The following is a 15,736-nucleotide window of genomic DNA, read 5'->3' as shown; positions in this document are numbered from 1 at the left end:
CCGCCGCCCCCGCCGGCCGCCGCCTGCGCAGGGGCCGCCTCCCGGGCCGGGGGCGCGGGGCCGCACGAGCCCTGCCCCGCGGGCCTCACCGCCGCCTGGTGCACGCGGGCCCGCAGCCCCCTCACCTTCCCCATGCGCCCGCCGACCCGCCGGCCGCCGGAAGCCGGTGCAGCGCGCCGCCCTGCGGCCGGAAGCTGGTCCTCCGCGCCCGCGGCCCGGCCGGAAACAGGAGCCGGGCGGCCGGGATCCGCGCTCCTCCCGCGCAGGCCGCCGACGGGGGCGGGGCTAGCACGCGCGCCCCGCCCCGCAGCCTCCGGCCCCGCCCCACCGCCGCGGCGGTCCTGCGATCTGCGGCCGCGATGGACGAGGTGCGCCGCGGACCGAGCCTGCTGGAAACACAGCAGTGTGTCGGCCCCACGGCCTCGTGCCTTTGAGAAACGCGCCGGGGGAGAGCAGGACTCAGAGGCCGGGGCCGTGCGGGCCTGTGTGTGCCGACCAGCGGAGTCCGGTGTGCGGGGGGACCCCCGGACACCAAGGGGAACCCCAACAACCCGTGGTCCACGCGGCGCGCCTGCTTTCATCCGCCCTGACCGGACAGTTACAGCGCTCACTCACTCCCCCGAAGGGGCCCTGGAAACTGGCGCAACCCGCCCCTTCCCACCCCAGCTCCCCCAGCCCCGGTAGGGCGCGGCAGGGTCGCAGGCTGGGGAGCCCCGCTCGCCGGACAGCCCCGGTGCTCCGTGCTCGGGGCTGCAGGGCCTGCGGCCCGGACGGCCGCCTTCAGGAGAGCAGCCTGGGGGGGCTCCCATCCCCAGGGAGCCCGTTGTGCTGCTGGGGACGCAAGGCTGGCGAGTCCAGAACAAAGTTCAGCGCAAAAAGGGCTGCGGTGGGGGCCACACGGGAGCCCAGACTCAGCCAGGACACTAGCCACACCGTGTCCCCCCACAGTGGGAGTCAGCACCACGGCTCAACCATGGCCGGAGCCCGGTGGAAGCCCACGCGCACCGATGAGTCTGGGAAAGGAAGAGCCAGCTGCAGGCAGGGCCGGGTGCCGCTGCTCAGGAGGGACACAGAGGGGCTCCCCAGCAGGACACTGGACAGATGACCACATCAGCCGCTGTGGTGGGGATCTGTGATTGACTCAAGGCCACGTAAGGGGCTGGAATCTGTGTCCGTTTATATATTCAAGGCTTTACTGAGCACACAGTGTGCTAGAAGAGGCAGGACTATGGCAAGTGGGCACGTCCTACTTGTGGGGAGAGCAGGTCCCTTCAGGGTGTCTTTGGCCAGGCTGTGCAGGAGCCCATCGGTCCCATTCCAGAATGGCCCAACAGGGAACCAGGCGGTTCATAGGTGCAGAAGGAGACACCAGGCCTGAACATACAGGGGTGACTTCACAGCATGGACCTGGGCTGAAGCCACAGAGAAATGTCCCGGGAAGAAACCCCAGAAGACCCTCTCAGGCGTGACATCCCCGCGGTAAGAGCTGCCAGCGTGGGTCTCTGCTCAGCATCTGCCGGCCCAGGTCGGTGGAGAGGAGAGACCGGCTTCCTCTGGAGAGGACCTCCTGCGAGGCGGTCAGCGGCGCGGTGGGCACTCAGCACTCGGTCAGCCCTTCAATTTTAGGGCCTGCGTTTTGCCTCCTCTGGGCTGTGCAAGTTTTCTCCACACAGACAATCGTGTCCGACAAAACGGATCAGCTCGGAGTTTTCCAAAGTCCCGGGGCCTCTTCTCTCTCCATCTGTCCCATGGTCCCCCTGGCTGACCTCCTCCTGTCCACACGTCCCACGCCCGACCCTGCTGTCCTCACATTTCCCTGTGCAGCCGGATCTCCCCATCTCCACCCGAAAATGTAGTAAAAATCTTAAAACAGAATCCTCCCCCTCCTCCAGCCCCCGCCCCGCCCGGCTCTGCTCTCGGTCCGGGAGACCCCGCCCCATCCGCTCGGCCCTTCGAGGCGCTCGGCGGGGACCGCGATTCTTCGCTTTTCCTGCCTCATTCTTGGGTCACCCGAGGGCGCTCGCGGCCCGCTCTGCGCGCATCCTGGGCTTCTGGGTTTCCGGGCGGAGCTGGGGGGCCGTGGGGCTGCCGGAGAATCCGCTTCCCCAGGGCCTGGAGCCCCTTCGGCCTCCGCCCTCGGACTGCGGACGGGCCGTCTCCAGACCGCCGCGCGCCGAGGCCTGGGGTCCCACGCAGCCGCGGAAGGATGGACCCCAGGAGGTGCTGACTCCCCCGCGGCCCTTCCCTGTCCCCCCGGGCCCTCAGTGAGGCACTTCCTAGTGAAGAACCCGTTCCGCAGACCCCACCAGGCTGCGCGTGAGGGTGGCCAGCGACCGCTCCCGGTAGGGCAGCCCCTCGCAGCTCGGACGCCGCCGGTGCCGGGTCACAGTCCCGGAGTTGGGACTCCCAGCCCTACCTGGCCCTCGGCCGCTGCCCTAACCCTGCCCTCGCCAAGTGCCCAGGGTCAGGTCTTCCTTCCCGGGGTATCATGGCCACCCCCTTGCCACCAGCCAGGGCCAACCTGGGTCCAGATAAATTCGCCCACCGCTCCCCACTCAGCCCTGGGACTGTGTCCTCTTCAGCCCGTTTCTGCCCCTCTCCCCGCACACTCTGCTCCCTCCAACCCCTTCCTGGCCTGAGTCCCGGTCTCAGGGTGCCCCCAGGCCCCACTCCCGGCAGGAAGGTCCTTGCGTTCGCCCCTGGGGAGCTGTCCAGGCTTGGGGTTGACTTGGCAAGGGAGGAACTTCTGGGGCTGTTTCCCCATCTCCGCAGTGGGGGTGCCAGTGCGGGGGGTCTTGGGGAGACAGAGCCCCAGGCGCCCGCAGCAGCCGGCTCAGTGGGCTCCAGGGCCCTGCGAATGTAGGCAGCAACTGTGGCCTGGCTCGCGGCTCAGGGTCGGCGTGGGGTTGGCAGGGCTGAAATCCTGAGTGCGACCCCAGCCCGTCCTGCCCCGCGCGGGTGCTCGAGGGCGAAGGGACGGGAGAGCGTTTTCCCTCCCCTCCTCCATCTCCCGGACCCTCCCCAGCGTCCGGCACCAGCGACTCTGGCAAGGAGCTGCCGCGCCGCAGGGCGTGTGGCTGACACCCGCCCCACTGGGCGCGCAGTGCGCTCGGTCGCCTGCCTGCAAACTGGGAGACTAAGGCAGGCGCCGGGTCCCGGGGTCCTCCGCCCGGTCTCTGGGCGAGGAGCGCCGAGGCCACGCCCAGAGCCTTCTCCGCGACCCAGAGGGCACACGCCCGTGCTCTTTGGCTTGGCTTCGGGCATTTCAGGGGTTAAAACGGTCGGTTTGAATCTCTGCGGGACCGCTGTGGTCTGAACGTCTCCGTAACCAGGGGAATGTCCGGGAGTCGGGCCGCACGCGTGGCTCCTGGACAGTGCGGCGGGGCCCCGGGCCGTGCGCGCGTCTGCGGGCTGGACCGTCCGCGCCTGCCCGCGCCCGGGAATGCGACAGGAAGTTCAGATGCAAACGCTCTGGGGCTGTGCAGTTCCCGAATTTGGAAACTTTCAGGGTAAAAATAACGCGTCCAACTCTCTGCGTGATGCCAGGGTTGACCGGAGGAAGTGGTGAGCCAGGGGTGGGGGGAAGAGGCCCGGGGAAGTCGCGATTTCGCCAGCGCGCTCTGCCCCCAGGGGCTGCGGCGTGGGGCCCGCCCTCGCCCTCCCCGGGCGGCCCCAGAGCCCGGGCCCCAAACGTCCAGCTCGGTCTCTGCTCCTCCTCCCAGCCCTGCCTCCCCGGAGCTGGGCAGAGAGCCGCTTCCGACGTGGGCCCGTCGGACCAACTGTTTATAGTTAACGTCCTTTTCCGATTCCAGAGTGAACACGTGCACGTCGGAAACGCTTTGGAAAACACAGAAACCTACTGTAAACAGCTACAATCCCTCTGACCCCCTTGCCCAGAGGTGCTGGGCCATGACGTCCGTTCCTCCCAGCACCTTTCCCCCACCTGTTTGGGTCTTGCCGCCTTTTTAAAAATGTGAAATTTTCATGTTGCTCAGGCGTGAGAAGGGGTAGGTCTCCCTGGAGCCCACCCAGCACACAGCCCTGGGTCTCAGTCCGCCCCCCACATCCTACCCATGCAAGCTTCAGTGCGCAATTCCCAGGGTGGCCAGGGTCACACCCAGATTAGGGCAAATGATCCAACCCTCCCTCCCCCCTCAACCTGAGCCTCACCGCAGCTTAGGCGGCTCCTGGGTGCTTCCCCACGGGAATGGGATTTTCCTCTCCTACCCTCTGCTGGATCTTATTCACCAGCCCTAGTGGGCTGGGCCCTGGGCGCTGGGCCCTGACCCCTGCCCCACCTCCCCCTTTCCAGGCTCTTCATCTCAACCCCACCTTTCAGGAACTGGGCTAAGGCCTCACAGCCACCTGCCCAGCGGGGGCCTGGCACTGCCTTTGGGGCTTCCCAGAACCCAGTGGCCCAGCACTGCTCACCTGCCTGCTCCTCTGCGGGCCACAAGCAAGACTGACCACGGGCCCACCCGCACGCTGGAAAGGTGCTCCTGTTCTCTTGAGAGAGAAAACAGGAAGAAGCGGACGGAGAAGGCTGCCCCCAGCCTGCAAGGGCTTCCCAGGTGGCGGAGGGTGAGATCTTCCCGGATAGCTCCCTGTGGGAGCGCTCTCGGTGGGGACCCCAAACCAAGGCGGGGACGGGAAGCAGGTGGGCAGAGCTGGAGCACTTCACGGGAGACCGGGAAAGGAGGCCCCTGGCCCCAGCTGGCTGCCCAGGAGGGTGATGTGGACCCAGGGGGGACAGGCCCAGGAACACCAACCTCTGGGGCTTGGGGGTGCTGGTGGGGAGCTGGGGAGCGGAATGAAATGCCTGGGTCTCCTCTGCGGAGGAGGAGGAGTCTTGAAACTGGTGTGGGAGGCCAAGGGAGAAGCTTTTGGAGAGAGAAAAAAGGCCCCTAGGGTTGACTTCAGCTTCCTGGGATCCGGGTTCTGTCCCGGCCCTGAGGCCCTCCGGCCCTTCTTCCCCAGCACCGAGTGCCTTCCTAGTGCAGGCCCAGCAGCCCGGGGCTCAGAGTCTGCTCGGGGCTCCGGACCCAGCGTCCCATCAGACCCCCGGAGCGGGTGAACCAGACACTCGGGCCCTGCCCCCATCGGGATAGAGATCCTCGGGCTGGGCGTGGGCCCCGGGTCTGCGTTCCTCACACGGGCCCTGCCCAGTGCTTAGGCTGGGATTTCCAGGTTCCTGCGTGTACTTCCTCCTCTCCCACCCAGCGGCCTCCCCAGAGAGCCCCTGGTGTGGAGCAGGGTTCTGCCTGCTCTGAGCCCAGCTAAGCTTGCTTACGTGCAGTGGGTCCGAGGCTTCCCTGGTGTCGCAGAGCAGTTTCCGCGGCACACGTGACACACGCCGCCTGCTATTCCCGCACTTTCTCTGGGCCAGGCCTGTTATCTGTCCCCGTTGGCCCATAACCTCACACCCACGGAGGGGAGGCCAGTAATCACTGACCTCATGGATGAGGGGGAGCCCAAGGCCAGAAGCGACTGTTTGTCACCGCAGCCAGAGGCTGGACAGCAGGAGAGGGAGAGAGAAGCTCAAACAGACCCTGCCCTGAGCACAGAGCCCTATTCGGGGCTCGATCTCACAACCCTGAGATCATGACTTGGGCCGAAATCAAGAGTCGATGCTTAACCAACTGAGCTATCCAGGTATCCCCAAAAGAAATTTTTCTATAACTTCAGGTATAGACACTCCCCTCAACAACAACAGAAAAATCTGCTGTAATTTGATTGAGAGCTCCATGCTTCCTGGGACCTTGTGGCTGCCATCTTTCTGATGATTTGCAACTTCACACGTATTGGGCACTTGCTGTGTGTGCCAGGCCCTTTGAGGAACCCTTTCATATTCATTTGTCCTCATAGTGCAAGGGGGGGTGAGGGAAACGGGGTCCAGGGAAGAAAAGGGATTGGCTGTCTGGAGACGACTACCGCTACCAGTGCCCCGTCTGCCGGACCCCAAGTCCATGCTCCTCTCTCAGCCTGGCATCCCTGCCCCCAAACCAGGTACCAGTTGGAAGGTACAAAGTTGATTTGACAAAGGCAACCGAGACGTCCAGTGGGCACATGTCCCTAAAGATGTCCGAAAGGGGCTTTATTTGGCATTGGAAGAAATGACAGATTGAACAGGAAATGGCAATCCGGTAGGTGCCGTAAAGAGAGAAATGACCCTGGGACCTGGGTTAGGGTTAGACGGCTCGCCTGACCTCCTGGAACCCCCACCCGTCAGCCCGGTCTTCATACTGAAAGGAGAAATTCGATTCCAGGGGACCGGGAAGGCATTATGACCTTCCTGTTGTGGTAATGAGGATGTTAGCTTCTCACACCCCAGCCCATCACATCTCTGTAGAACGATGAACAGTTTCATTTTTAAATTATTGTTTTTAAAATAGGCACCATGTCCAGCATGGAGCCCAAAATGGGCCTTGAACTCATGACCCTGAGATCAAGACCTGAGCTGAGGTCAAGAGGCAGATACTCAACTGACTGAGCCACCCAGGTGCCCTCCAACAATTCCATTTCTTTCTTTTTTTTTTTTAAAGATTTTATTTATTTATTTGTCAGAGAGAGAGCGAGCACAGGCAGACAGAGAGGCAGGCAGAGTCAGAGGAAGAAGCAGGCTCCCTGCGGAGCAAGGATCCCGATGCGGGACTCGATTCCAGGACACTGGGATCATGACCTGAGCCGAAGGCAGCTGCTTAACCAACTGAGCCACCCAGGCGTCCCAACAATTCCATTTCTAACCTGGGTTCAGTGCTTTGGTTATTCTGACAGTGTAACTGTGCGCTACTGAGCCAAGGGAACATTCTAGAATTACATTTTCTTCCTTATACAACTTATGGCTTTCCCCAGCGTGGATGATCGCTTAACTTTTTCTGGCTCAATCTCCTTTGCTGGAGCCAAGTCTTCTGCCCTCCAGCAGGTCCTCAGTGTGACCTTCCACAAAGTCAAGTCTGTTGGTTAATCTTTCTGTTCTGGTGAGGGTTGGGCAGTCCCTGCTCAGGCCATAGGCCAGCCTCTGCCCCGGCCTCCTCAGGGTGTCTTTCCTTTAGCCGGGTTGGAAGGAGGAAGCCAGAAAGAGGAAGACTGAGGACAAAAGACCTTCTGCTTGACCTGAAGGCGTAGTTGGGCCGTAAGTGAGGATGAGGACACAGGCCGCGTCCAGGACAGCAGGTGGCTGGAAAGGGCCGGGGATGAGGACACAGGCCGCGTCCAGGACAGCAGGTGGCTGGAAAGGGCCAGGCCCTTAAACATCTTCCCTAGCTTCTGCGCTCGCCTGGCTGCCCTAGCACCCGTGTGGCCTGGACTACAGTAAGGATCTCTGTGGCCCTGGCAGGGTGACTTTCTGCTTGTCGGTAAGGATTTGTGGGGGCCCCGGGGAGAGCACTGTTCAGAGCCCCTGGCAGGGCCCACAGTGTTTTCCGCTCTGCTCTGCCCACCCCCTGGGAGCATGCTCGGGCCTCCTCTGCAGCTGCAGCTGCCTCTGCCGGCTCCTCCACCCCCTTCCTGCCCCACAAAGGGAGCAGCGGCTGAATCAACATTGCAGAAGGAAGTTACTGCGAAAGAAATGAAAAAGAAAATAAAAGTGAAGATCGGGGAGCGGTCACGAAAGGACAAGCGCTGGGGCAGACGGAAGTCGCAAAGGGACGCAGGATAGAGGGTGTCAGCTGGGAAATGGTGTCACGGCCCTGCTGCTGGCCCGAATGCCACCACGCCACGGCACCCTCTCAAGGGCCAAGCTTGTTCTGTGCCCTTTTATTTTTTTTTAAAGATTTATTTATTTGAGAGAGAGAGGGAGCAGGCAGGGCACTGCTCAAGCAGAGGGAGGGGCAGAGGGAGAGAGAATCCCCAGCAGACTCCCGGCTGAGCACAGAGCCTGGCTTGGGCCGGATCTCAGGACCCTGAGATCATGGCTTGAGCCGAAATGTAGAGTCAGACGTTTAGCAGACGGAGCCACCCAGGCGCCCCTGCTTTCTGCCTTCTGAGCGCTGGGTTGTGTTTCCCCGGTGCCTCCTCTGATGAGTGGGTCCCCCGTTCTCGGGCTGGCGCGTCACACCCGCACAGCACCATGGGCTGCGCTGCCTTGATCTCCAGACTTCTCCCGGCTTCGGCTAAGACACCGCAGCGTGCCTGAGCGTCTCTATAAAGGGAGCCTCGCTTTGGCCATCATTAAACTATGTCTTAATCTTTGAGACCCCTTAGTGCTGTGTATTGTGGGAATGTGGCTGGGGGTGGGGAGTGGGGCTGCGGGTGTCCCGGCCAGCATTCGGGACAGCCAGAGAATGGAAACAGCCTGCCTCTTGCGTCTCTTTCTCTGTTTTACATCAGTTAGGCTGCCCGCTTCCCCCCCACCCCATGCCCAGAATAATCTGAGGGACCGCCGCTCTTTCTGCCTTATAGCACTGTGACATGCTCGTCCCTGAACTGGGCCATGGTGTCCTGGAGGGAGCAGGCTACGTGCCCTCTGGGCTTCTAACACAGCACTGGGCCAGGCAACACGTCCTCAACGAACACTGGTTGAAATGGAGTTGATTTTCTAGAAGGCTAGAGGGAAGTGGCCACAGATGGAATTTATTGGGACTTTGGGGAAAAGATTTTTCCCAGAATTCTGTTCTTCCACCCCTGGCTTCAGCTTTTTTCAAAATACCAAGCCTCGTCTCTCATGCTCACGCCCCACAAAGGCTTCCGCTGGTTGGACCATCACTTCCTCTGTTTCACACCATTATTCCTAGATGGAGAAACCCCTTGGCACGCACCCCAGGACTCCCTGTCTCCCACCTCGCTGCCCTAGTCACTGGCACCACACCCGGGTCTCGCCTGCTCCATGGTGTTGGGGACTGGATGCGCCATGGTCTTAGCTAGATGTTTCCCCATTACTAGATGTAAGTTAATTACGTTATAGATGCTAATGACCCAGTAAAGACACAGACACTTTGTGGTCCTGGTTGTGGCCACCAGGAAGAACACACGGTGTGCATACTAATACTAACCGTTTACATAAGTGACGCCAACTACCCCCCCCCCCATTACCGCATCATCTTTCTGAGTTAGCCCCCATGGGGAATGGATCTCGTGTGGTTTTGGGGTCTGTCTTCCCAGTGTCCACTGAGTCTCTGTTCTGTTGACTTCCTTCACCTGAAGAATGCTTGGGATTCACTCATGTTGTTGAATTTCTCATACAATCACGTAATGCCATCAATTTCCCTCTAGGCGCTGCTTTACCTTCATCCCATAGTACGACCGGCAGCATATCATTTCATTCCATTCAAAATATTTTCTTTCTTTTTTTTAAAGATTTTATTTATTTTTTTGACACACAGAGAGACAGCAAGAGCAGGAACACAAGCAGGGGAAGTGGGAGAGGGAAAGCAGGCTCCCCGCCGAGCAAGGAGCCCAATACAGGGCCCAATCCCAGGACCGTGGCATCATGACCTAAGCCAAAGGCAGATGCTACCCAGGTACCCCTCAAAATATTTTCTAATTTACCTTGAGGCTTTTGTTTGACCCACAGATTATTAAGAAGTGTGGGGGCACCTGGGTGGCTCAGTGGGTTGGGCCTCTGCCTCCAGCTAAGGTCATGGTCTCAGGGTCCTGGGATCGAGCTCCGCATCAGGCTCTCTGCTCAGCGGGGAGCCTGCTTCCCCCTCTCTCTCTGCCTGTCTCTCTGCCTGCTTGTGATCGCTCTCTCTATCAAATAAACAAATAAGATCTTTATAAAAAAAAAAAGTGTGTTGTCTCGTTGGCGGTTTCTCTACATCTTTCTGGTTGCTTATTTTCTAGTCACACTCCACTCTGGCTACAGAGCGTACTGGGATGGCTTCGGCCCTCTCGGCTGCGTGCAGGCGTCTGTCTTCCTTGCTGCAGGTGCCACGCACACCTGTGGCTGCCGGCGGACGCAGCAGGTCGCCCGTGTACTTGCTGCACGTGTCTCCGTTCTAACGGACTGCTGAGGGGGCACCGACATCTGCAGCTGTAAGTGTGCATGCGCCCCATTCTCCTTGCAGCTCTGATTGTGTGTGTGTACCATGAGCCTGTTGTTAGGTGTGTGCCCATTTACAAACCCTACATCTCGTGGAATTGGCCCACGGCGGTTAAGTAAAGCCCCACCAGACTGTCGATGGTTTTCACTGCTGCGACAGCTACGGTGATTGAAATCAGCAGAGAACTTCCCTGTTTTCCACCGATGAACATTGCTGGGGTACATCTCCTTCTTCCTTCTTCTTCCTCTATCCCTATCTGTTGCTCTGTCTTTATTCCTCAGTGTCCATATTTCCAGCATCATTTCCCTCGGAAATCTTAAGATTGCTTTTAGAGCTTATCTGCTGGAGACTAATCTTCTCACTTTGCCTCCATCTGAGACTGTATTTACTTCTTCATTTGTGGGAAATAAGAGAACTGCAGGAGAATCCAAGGCTGGCAGCCCTTTTCTTGGAGCACTGTGCCACAGTATCCAGGATCTATGATATTTTTTAAAGATTTACTTATTTATTTTTGAGAGAGAGCAAGTGAGTGGAGTGAGAGGCAGAGGGAGAGAATCTTCAAGCAGACTCCCCACTGAGCAGGGAGCCTGATATGAGGCTCAATCTCACGACCCTTGAGGTTATGACCTGAGCTGAAACCAAGAGTCAGATGCTTAACCATTGAGCCACGCAAGTGTCCCTGCGCCTATAGTTTCTGATGCTGCAAACCTCTACAGTTTGCAGTTACTCAATGCTTGCTGCTCTGCATGGAATGTGTCATTTTTCTCTGCTTGGTTTTAAGAATTTTTATTCTTTTTTTTTTTTTAAGATTTTAATTATTTATTTGACACCGAGAGAGAGAGAGAGATCACAAGTAGGCAGAGAGGCAGGCGGGGGGGCAGGCTCCCCACTGAGCAGAGAGCCCGATGTGGGGCTCAATTCCAGGACCCTGAGACCACGACCTGAGCTGAAGGTGGAGGCTTTAACCCACTGAGCCACACAGGCGCCCCTCAAATGCTTTTTCTATCAACCGTTCACTTCTGTCCTTCTGGGACTTCAGTCATGCAAATGTTATCCAGCCTCTGTCTTTGCCAATCTCTTGGTCATTCATAATGGTCTTCAAGTTCACTCACTTTCTTCCATCTCACCATTCTCACATTAAGCCCATTCGATGATTTTTTTAATCTCGGTTACTGTATTTTTAATTTAAATCCCATCTTACTCTTTTTCATAGTTTTTTTTTATCTCTGCTGAAAATTTTTACCTTTGTATTTGTTTCAAGAGTGTTTTCCTTACTTACTGGAGCATATTCATGAGAGCTGATTTAAATGCTTTCTGTGATAGTTTCAACACCGGATCATCTCAGAGTTAGTATCATTCATAATTTTTTCTCTTACAAATTCCTGACATTTTCTTTGGTGTTATTGTCATGTGAGTACTTTTGGACTGTATTTTGAACATTTTGAGTATTACCTAATAAGTCTCTGGATCCTATCAAAATCTCCAACCTTGCTCATTTTGTTTTTGCTGTCAGATCAGCCTGATTAGAAGCAGATCACAAGTTCAGACCTGCTTCCTGTAGGCTGTGGTTCCCACATGAGATCAGTTTTCACAGTCTTCACAGTGTTATTTGGATACATCTCACACTTGCATGCCCCTGGGTCCATTCTTTGACCTTGGCAATGGTCTGTACCATGTTTCAATGCTCAAAGCCTTTCCACACATTTCCAGCTCAAGGGTGAGTCTGGAACATCATACTAAACTTCATGGGGATCTTTTTCTAGACCTCCTTCTTATCCCCTACACTCTTTGCCTCCAGAGGCCTCCCTCCCTGCTCCTCTGGTTGTGAAGTGGGGGTTGTAGTCCCCGCACACTGCTGAGTATCTCCGGTGGCTACATTACCCTGGGCCACAGTGAAGATTGCAGTAGCTTCTGCTGAAATAAAATAAAATAAATAAAATAATAAAACAAAATAAAATAAAATCTTCTGCTGCTCCCACCCTCTTGGGAGCACAGGTTTAGGGCAGGAATTGCCTCTAGGGTAAGACTAGGACAAAGAAAAGCAGGCATTTCTCCCTCTCTCTCTATCCATCAGGGCATCTCTTCCCAGCCCAGAGTCCAGAAAGGAGGGCTTCTCTTGGCCATATGCACCATGCTGTTCTGGGGTGCAGGATACCTTGAATTAAGCCAGTGGTATGGGGGGCAGGACACCCCCATATCAGTCTTTCATCAAGTTTTGATATCTTGTCCCTATCTTTCAGAAAATTGTTCTGTTTCATTCTGTGTGATATTTTTAATTGTGATCAGAGATGGAGGGCAGTGTGCTTGTTTGGTCTCAGGAGGGACTGGAAGCTCCTGGTGACTTCTTTTTACTCCTAAATATTCTTCATTTTGTTTCATTTGTTACAGCTTCATTAAGGTAGAATTTACATGCCTACATTCACTAACTTTAGGTATACCACTTAATGATTTTAGCAAGTTTACAGAGCTGTGAAATCATCACCACAGCCCAATTTTAGCACATTTCCGTGACCCCACACTCCTCTTGCTCATTTGTAGTCACTCCCTGTTAGTTCCTTAAAAAAAAAAAAAAAAAAAAAAAAAAAAAACTCAACACTACAGCAAAGTGTGAAGACCAACATCATCAAACACACATACCCACCGTCCTAGTCTGTCGGATCTTAACGTTTTACCTTACTTTGCCCAGCATTTTTTCTTCTTAAAATGATAAAATTGAAGGTCTCTGTACTTCTCTTCCAGGACCGCTGTCCCCTGTGCCTTCAGAGGTGACCACTGCCCTGAACTTAGGATTCATGGGCATGTGGGTGTCTCCAGCATCACGCAGGCTACGTGGTCACACCATACAACCTACTGTAACTCGTGCGTAGGTCAAGGTTTTGAGATGTGTCATCCGGATACACACAGCTCCAGAAAAATACTTAAATTCCCACGCATTATCCCGCCATACGAACATACCATAGTGTGTCTACCGGTCCTACATTAGGTTTGCTGCCAGTGTCTCAGGATGCTGGGTTTTTTCTTCAATGTCACCCTTTGGTTAACACCTGATTTTCTTATACTGTGCCCATGAATTTGCCTCCTTGTGACCTTTGTGCTTTAGGGCATGTTGAGATGTCCTTTGTGGCTTAATACATGATCTGCTCGTCGGTTACAGAGGCCGTAACCCTCAAAGTGTTCACAAGCCTCCTCTGCATCTGTTTCATCTGTTCATTTCTGAGAGAAGGACATTAAAGATGGTTGCTGCGTTTGCATCTGGGTCCTTGGCTTATGTGTTTGTCAGTTTCTGTTCTATGTGTTTTGCAGCTATTTTTTTTCTTTTCTTTTTTTTTTTAAGATTTTATTTATTTATTTGACAGACAGAGATCACAAGTAGGCAGAGAGGCAGGCAGAGAGAGGAGGAAGCAGGCTCCCCCCTGAGCAGAGAGCCCGATGCGGGGCTCGATCCCAGGACCCTGAGATCATGACCCGAGCAGAGGGCAGAGGCTCAACCCACTGAGCCCCCCAGGCACCCTTGCAACTATTTTTAATTTGTGGATGATAAATTCCATGACCTCCGTCATTCCTTAAGCATTTATTACTTTTTGCCTTGAATTATACCTTTTTTATTTATTTATTTTTTTTTTTTGAGAGAGAGAGAGAGGAGAGGGGAGGAGCAGAGGAGAAAATCTGAGGCTCCATGCCCAGCGCAGAGCTCAGTCCCAGGACCCTGAGATTGTGACATGGGCTGAAATCAAGAGTCAGAGGTTTCACCAACGGAGCCCCCCCGGGTGCCCCTTGAGTTACACCTCTTGATATCATGTGTACCTAATTGTTAGTATTCCCTGGCATGTGATGTGTCTATCATCCAGTCCTTTATTTTTGACCTTGAGTGTCTGATTTAAGTTTATCTGATAGACAGAATTTTTGGCACTTTTTCCTTTTTAACTGTGGTAAAAAACTAAAACAAAAACGTAACATAGGGATGCTTGGGTGGCTCAGTCAGTGAAGCATCTGCCTTTGGCTCAGGTCACGATCCCAGGGTCTTGGGATGGAGTCCCGCATCGGGCTCTCTGCTCAGCGGGGATCTGCTTCTCTCTACCTCTCCTCCTTGCTCATGCTCTCTCTCTCTAAAATAAACAAATAAACAATTTTAAAATGTTAAGAAAAAACACAAAACATAAATTTAATCATACATCCCACCATCTTTTCCCATTTTTGAGTGTGCAGTCCAGATGTTCTGTCCACATTGTGAGCAAACAATCTCCAGAACTTTCTCATCTTGCAAAACTGAAAGCATCCTCCTTCAGCAAATTTACACTTCTTTTTAAAGTTAAAATAAATTTTACTCCAGAAAAATGTACAGTCTCGACAGTTGACAGAACAGTTTCATGAATCCAGATGCCCTCAACATTTGGTTCCACGATCGTCAACTTGGCCAGTCTTGTTTTCTTTATAGCTTTACCCACTGCTGGTGCAAAATGAAAAAAACTTTTTAAACATTTTAAAGAGAAAGGAGAAGAGGTTGACTGGAGCGCGTGAGGACAGCCGCACAGGTCGACCGCGCTCGGGGACCCGCGTTGGTGCGGAGTTTTGTGTGTTTTTACACGGAGCTCCCCATGACCACGACGAAGTGCATTCCAGAAAACAATAGACTGTCTTATCTTTAACCCACTCCTAGGTGCCATGATTCCTGAAACTCAGGAATATTCTAGAACATTCTTAGTGTATGTGATGCTATGTGACTTTAATCTTACAGGAGTCAGGGAGGGTTGTTTTGTTTTTCTTCTTTTTATGCTTAGAATGCTCCTTTTTGGTTATTTTTTCAACGAAGCAGATATATGGTATGTGCTTGGGGCAGAATTGGAGCAGAAGTACAGCCCATGCTTTGAGGTTTTGCTGAGTCATTTTGAATCCCCAAAGAGATTCATTTTGATCTCTGCACTCAGCAGGGAGTCTGCTTGGGATCCTAGGGAGTCTAGCTTCCCTGGGGCCCCGGCGCAGGGCCTGCGTGTCTGGAAAGGCGACATCTCCTTAATTCTCCCTCCCCCTCCGGCCCTCCCCCCACTCATCATCTGGCAGCAGATCCGGAACACGGCACCGCGTCCTCCGCTGATACTTCAGTGTGTGACTCTTAAAGGCGACAACTCTTGAGTATAATCACAAAATCTATCACACCTAAGAAAATCAACAGCACTTTTCTTTGAAGATTTACGTACTTATTTGAGAGAGAGTGAGCGGACATAGGGGAGGAGAGGCAGAGGGAGAGAGAAGCTCAGGCAGACTCCGTGCTGAGTGCAGAGCCCGGGCGGGGCCCCACGCCAGGACCCCGAGCTCACGACCTGAGCTGAAATCAAGCGCCACATCCTTAACTGATGGAGCCCGTCGGGGGCCCCAACCATAGTTTCTTAATATCACCCCCTCCGTACATTGCGATTGGCTGATTTTCTCCTAAATCTCTTAACCCGTGGGTTCCCGAGCCGGGTCTCCTTCCCCCACTCTTCTCCCTTTATGGTTTGTCTCGCGGGGTTTTGCGGGTTGAATCCCTGTGGTGTCATTTGACACATGCCTCCGTCCCCTGTTCTTCCTGTAACCCCGTAGTAGATCTAAAGTCTTGGTCCGAGTTCGGTGCGGAAGTGACAATCGTGATGTCTACTTTATTAGTGTCTAAATTTGTACTGCCCTTCACCCAGGTTGCGCCACAAAGGCGTGTGCACAGTGCGTGGTATCCGTCTCTGTGGTGTGGTGGCCAGTGACAGTCACTGCTCTATCTAGTGAGG

General features: G+C 55.0%; 1 protein-coding gene across 1 annotated transcript in view; it reads right to left on the bottom strand.

The window, feature by feature from the left end:
- SLX9 (SLX9 ribosome biogenesis factor) overlaps positions 1-149 on the bottom strand; it is a 32,153-nt gene extending 32,004 nt beyond the window's left edge. Inside the window, exon 1 of the mRNA XM_059392507.1 lies at positions 126-149. Coding sequence (XP_059248490.1) covers positions 126-134 — 9 coding nt within the window. The 5' untranslated portion in view covers positions 135-149. The remainder of the gene's footprint in view (positions 1-125) is intronic.
- Positions 150-15,736: the final 15,587 nt, after the last annotated feature.

This window comes from Mustela nigripes, chromosome 2 (genome assembly GCF_022355385.1).
Source record: "Mustela nigripes isolate SB6536 chromosome 2, MUSNIG.SB6536, whole genome shotgun sequence".
Classification (NCBI taxonomy): Eukaryota; Metazoa; Chordata; class Mammalia; order Carnivora; family Mustelidae; genus Mustela; species Mustela nigripes.
This window is presented reverse-complemented; position numbering and strand designations above follow the sequence as displayed.